Source organism: Scardinius erythrophthalmus (assembly GCF_964197995.2).
Source record: "Scardinius erythrophthalmus genome assembly, chromosome: 12".
Lineage (NCBI taxonomy): Eukaryota > Metazoa > Chordata > Actinopteri > Cypriniformes > Leuciscidae > Scardinius > Scardinius erythrophthalmus.
The window spans coordinates 12,005,005-12,010,715 of record NC_138232.1 but is presented as its reverse complement, the minus strand read 5'-3'; the positions used below and the strand labels follow the sequence as shown (position 1 = coordinate 12,010,715).

Here is a 5,711-nt window from a genome sequence, read left to right as displayed (position 1 = left end):
GGACGTGAAGGCTGCCATCTTTGCTACAGGAACATTTGTCATGTGACTGATCACCTGTAAAAGGAAAATAAGGGAAACGAAAAAACGATTATTGCTCTACATTTAAATAGAAAGCAGCAGTGTTTAAAAAAACACTGATAGATTTAACAATGAAGTACTTTTTTTTTTTTTTATGAAAGTAATGATATAAATGAGATTCTGTTTCCCTGCTTTGGGCAATAGTGTTCCACAGAAAACATCTATTTTACAAGCTTTTCTAACAAGAGTTTGAATTTCTACAGATGAAACTTTGCATGTTAAGTTATTTATCTAATTTATCTTTCTCTGGAGTCAGAGTGACCGGTGGTTATCAAGTCTCCCTTCAGAGACTGACATAGATAGCGGCTGTTCAAACAATGACAAACACAAGCATATGTTAAGCACATACAGTTTTCAGTTTTGTTTTGACTTTTAAATATGAATTTTCTATTTAATATATTTCACACGGCAGGGAAAGGTTTCCACATAAATAAATCAATTTTGTAATTAATTGTGACTTCAATAAAAAGAATGCAAATGAATATATGAAAGCTGTTTGGATGAGGGGAAAGGAAGAGTGTTCAGAAGAACACAACAGAGAGCTTCTCCAAAGCTCATTTATGTGGAAGGATTCCTCTTCGCATTCCAGGGATCTTCAACACCTCAGCAGTGGAATTACAGCCAACAGCACCCTCAGCTGTTTACTTGATAGAAGTTATATTTTGATATCCAGATCAATTTTTATCCTTCACAAGGGTTGTTTAACAAAGCCCTCAGAGAAACACAGACATATATTAGACAAATATAAGTTATTGCATTGGACTATACTTATTAAAAAGCAACACCAATGCCATGTGTGCATGATTTATAAGACACAGTTGAATATGTTAATTTTAAACAAACAGTAACAGTTATTTAAAGTATCCTAAAGAGATATCCATTCTCTCTCTCTCTCTCTCTCTCTCTCTCTCTCTCTCTCTCTCTCTCTCTCTCTCTCTCTGCTTAAATACTTTCAACAAAAAAGGAGGGCAGGGGGAGGGGAGGATTTGTGTGGGGGAGGGGCTGTCCATGTGGGCTGTTGTCACAGGGACAGAGGGAGGTAGTGCAGAGTTGGATAGAGGAAGAAAAAAAGAAGAGGCAAGAGACAAAAAAAGAGTGTGAGAGGCATGGCAGCGTAAAGCTGGGAATTTACTTATAACTGCAACAGCGCAATGGGGATTCACAGAGAGGGACTGGTATGTTTCTTAATGCATGTGGAATACAATGACAGCTTTTATATGTTTACATTTTTAAAACCACTCTGTCTTCATCTGTCTCTCATTATCTGTTAATAGTCTTTTGCTTGTGAAGTTTAGGAGAGCTAGAGAGAAAAAAACATTTTGGTTGCACATGCATTCTGTGTTTATATATTATAATGTCTACTGTTTGTTCCTTTTGGTTTGTATGGTTATGGGTATGTGAGATTTTAAGATGGCGCAATTTTAATTTTAAGAAAGTGTGACATCATGCAAAGTATAATTTATCTCTCTTTCTTTCAGGTATCTGTGTTTATGAGCAATTGGTAGAAAGATACACCCCAATAGTATTTACAATCAAGAATAACACGCTGGTACAGAATTCTGGTTAAAACAGCATGGTGAGTTAATGCACAATGCAAAAATAATAATATTAATAATTGCATATTTATTATATGTCTGTGTAGATGTGTGCATATGTTGGATAAGATTCTGCTGGAAAGTGTGTGTTCAGCAGTAGCCAGAGAAGAGTAATGACTCTACCAGCTGTTTCTTTGCTTTCAGATCATTAGCCTTTTCACTATATCAAGGGAAGAATAAGAAGTCTTGAATAGAATTTGTTTTACTGATAAAACAAAAACCTTTATTTAGATTTACATTTTCAAACTAAAGGATGGCAAACATCTAATCAAAGGTCATTTGCAGTGCATGGAATTATGTAATATAATGACTAATACATTTAGCATCACAGATCTTCAGCCATTTAAATAACTCTTCTTATGATGTCAAATCTGGAGCGTGTGTGTCTGTGTGTGTGTGAGAGAGAGAGAGAGAGTAAGTGTGTATATGTGTTTGTGTGTGTGTAGAGGATGTGCTTTGTAAAAAGATTCCAGGCTGAATTCTTGGCATTCCGGGTGTAGCCATATTTATGGATGGGATCCTGTATCTTCAGCGGAAGTTCTAGGAAGTGTGTCAATTGGAGGGAAGCAACATAAAGATATAAAGACATAGATAAAAAGCGGATTTGTATATAGAAACAAGCATTTGAAATATTTTTAGATGAACAAGAGTAGTTGTGTTTCGCAAGGGTTTGTTGGGATTAGCGAGGAATCTGGAATCTCTAGAACCCTGGCTAATATGTTAATGTTCGTGTATATTTGTTTAAAATGCTCTTAAATTCTTACTGTGCTGTCAGTCTCCTACCCTCTCTAGAACTTCGCTCTAATCTGTCGATTCTAATCTGCCTTCATCTTCCAGAAGGCACACGAAAATAGACACACATGCACACACACATATATAAATATAACTGGTTGTAAATCCAGCGTTCATTTAAATCGTCTTCCCCTCATCAAAATGTGTGAGGATGATGTGTGCAAGGTTACTGAGATTACTCTCGCACAGATTAAGATGCAAAGAATAGATCACATCTTGTCCAGATTACTAAGCGGTTCCATATGGTGAATTCTTGTTGCAGTCCAGTTGTGAACTTGAAGTGGTTTTGCAAAACCACTAAACCTCATGATTTTGCTATTATTTTCTATTCCTGGTGGAGAAACAATGCACAAGGTAGCTAAAGGAGCTATTTAAAGGGAAGGTTTACTCAAAAATTCAAATTCTGTCATCATTTACTCACAGGTTTGGAATGAGGGTGAGTAAATGATAGTTCTTATGAATTATTTATCGTTGGTAAACTGTCCATTCTCTGTCATGTGCATTATTTCTCAGCGATGAATGAAAATACTAATAACTAATAATTTTTTTTTTTTTAACTATCCCTTTAGAGGCCTCCTCTAGCTATCTTTTGCACTTACATTTTAAGTATAATCAAATTGGCTTTACAACTCATTTCAACTTAAACTATATTAAACTGACTTTTAAAAATTTTGTTGAATCTCATATAACAAATGAAATTGCTTAAATTATTTTGATGAGTTAAAGTAAAATCCTTTTTTACAGTGAAAAATTAATAAAAAGTCAAAGTAACTTCATGCAGAATTTTCTGAATTTAAAATTTTTGGTGAACTATCCCTTTAAATACATCCTCTTGCTATAATGCGCATCTTTTAAAAGTAATAGTAAATAATCTATTAACTAATAGTAAAAGTGACTCTTTAATCATCTCTTTTTTCTATCTTTTTCATTATTTTTCAACGAGGAATAAGTATATAGTAATACCATGCAGACTTTCCTTTTTGCATAAACTGTCCCTTAAATACCTCTTCTAGCTATCTTGTGCCTCATGTTTCAACGATGAATACAAAGTAACAGTAACATTGTGCAGAATTTTCTGAATTTTCATTTTTTCATCCCTTTAAAACAGATGCCATCAAGTACTCTTTTAGCATGTACAGTATGCAAAAAAAAAAAGCTTAATTCATTTATCATTATATATTTTGATTTTCCAGGTGTGGCAATGATGTGGTCATCTGAGTGGGCGGAGCAACACTATGATGTCTCCTCCACCACATCATCTCCAGGTCACCCTAAGCCCCTCCCATTTCCTCAGCCCGGTCGTCCTGCGTTCTCGGGCTACACTGATGACATCACTGCCCTCAGTGCTTCTAGCTTGCTAAAGCGCTATGCTGAGAGGTATTCCTTCAACTCTGCCTTACCAGAACATGGGGGTTTCCTGAGAAGTGAGCCGCACCAGGAACCGTGGCCTGGGGGGTACAGCACGGACGGGCCTCCCGGTTTAGACCCACTGAAGGGGAGCGGAAGTGATCTTTCAGAGCAGCAGTACAGCGGCGGACCCACGTCTCAGGATTACCCTTCATCCTACAGCAGCCAACATCTGCTGCCTAAACCATCCTACCTTCCGTCACCAGCGTTTGCCTTGCCGTCTGCATACCTGTCCCCCGCACCGGGCTACGCTTATCCCCAGCAATGTGGTCTGACGGCCAGTTACCCCCACAGCACCCCTGCTCTGCTGCCCTCGGGCCTCCACACCCCCACACCTCTTCACAGCAGCCACGGTGCTGCTGATCTCCCACGCAACAGGAAGTTTGGCTTCGACCAGTCCAAAACTGCCAGAGTGTCACCTTACACAATCAGGGACAAGAGCGAACGGCAGAACAGCGACAGTGGTGGAAATGTCAACGAAAGCTGTGGGACGGATATTCAGAGCTACAGGCCCGACAGACTTTCCACTCAGTCCGATCTCGAGGCAGATCCTGTGGGCAAGACCGATCATCTACGGCCTCCGGAGACAAGGTCTTACGGAGGTCCGGGACAGTACACATATCCCTGAGTCTACTTGATGTAGTCAGTCTATCCTTTTTTTTTTTATACATGATTATAGCAATACTTGAACGTATCAAACATCAAGGCGAATATTATTACGGTATGAGACCAGATGACGGTCTGAGAAGATAGATGTCTCTCTTATGCACATTATTCCTGACTGCAGCTTCCATGTGACCTGTAGCACAAACACTCTTTTATATCCCTGAAATTACTCTTTCTTTTTTTATTCTCTTCCTTTCCTCTTTTCCTCTCTCTCTCTCTCTCTCTCTCTCTCTATAATTATGTTGTGCAGTGAAGCACATTATGGTGGCAAGCACTAATCCACCGCTTCAATCAATGAAATCCAAGCCAAAGAAAGACTGAAAGAGAGGAATGGAAAAGAGAGAGAAATATGGTAAATCAAAACACACATTTGATTGTAAATCAAAGCACACATATGAAAGTTTCATATGTCATATGGTTATCATACATTTTGTTAGTGAGCATGTCAGTGGTAATTGTCATGGATGTTCTTCAACACTGAAGTCAGTGGGATAAAACTCTTTATTTTAGGAATATTATCTAAGATTCCTCTATAAGCTTTGAATGTAAATCTGATTTTCCTCAGGAATTGTGAATGAAGCCATACTTAATGTTTATCTTATACATAGTTTTGAGTTTGACAGATGTTTTTGTCTTTTATTGTCTAGTTAGTGTAGTTTCTTTGACATGTCCATCATTTAAAAAAAATGTTTAACCTTACAAACAGTATTTCAATGATTAAAATGCAAAGCGTACAGAACACATAATATAGCTTTCACAGGGCTACTGCAAAAAAAGGCTAAAAGGGTCTTTGCAGTCTTTTCCACAATTCACCTATTGTGACGTTTACTATGGAAACCCACAGAGCTGTCCCAGCCCCCTGAGTTGATCACTGGATGTGTTTTCCTCTGACCCTCTGACCCTTCTCTGTTTTAAATGAGGCAAGTGAAAGAATAGAGAGCTTTTGTTATGGAGAGGCAAGCGGGACATACACTGAAATGTACAAACCGAAATTAAAATGACAGTCTAGTTATTTTAACACTCACGAATGCAATATATGGGACATACATGTAAAATTTTCATCTACCTCACTGTTACATTGCTGTATGTTCAAAGTATGCAATTGTGTATTACATGTTGTCTACCTCAAGAAAAAAAAAATACACAAAATAAAAACTATTGTACCAATACAGC

At 37.8% G+C, this 5,711-nt stretch overlaps 1 protein-coding gene across 1 annotated transcript; it reads left to right on the top strand.

The window, feature by feature from the left end:
- The first annotated feature begins 1,066 nt into the window (after window positions 1-1,066).
- Window positions 1,067-5,711, top strand: LOC308699327 (fidgetin-like protein 2). The gene is made up of 3 exons (XM_081380052.1): window positions 1,067-1,253; window positions 1,557-1,654; window positions 3,659-5,711. The coding sequence occupies exon 3, from the start codon at window positions 3,667-3,669 to the stop codon at window positions 4,498-4,500; it is 834 nt and encodes a 277-aa protein (XP_081236178.1). The 5' UTR covers window positions 1,067-1,253; window positions 1,557-1,654; window positions 3,659-3,666; the 3' UTR covers window positions 4,501-5,711.

Excerpts from the sequence above, each read along its gene's own strand:
- LOC308699327 (XM_081380052.1), top strand. The coding sequence starts at position 3,667 with ATGATGTGGTCATCTGAGTGGGCGGAGCAACACTATGATGTCTCCTCC.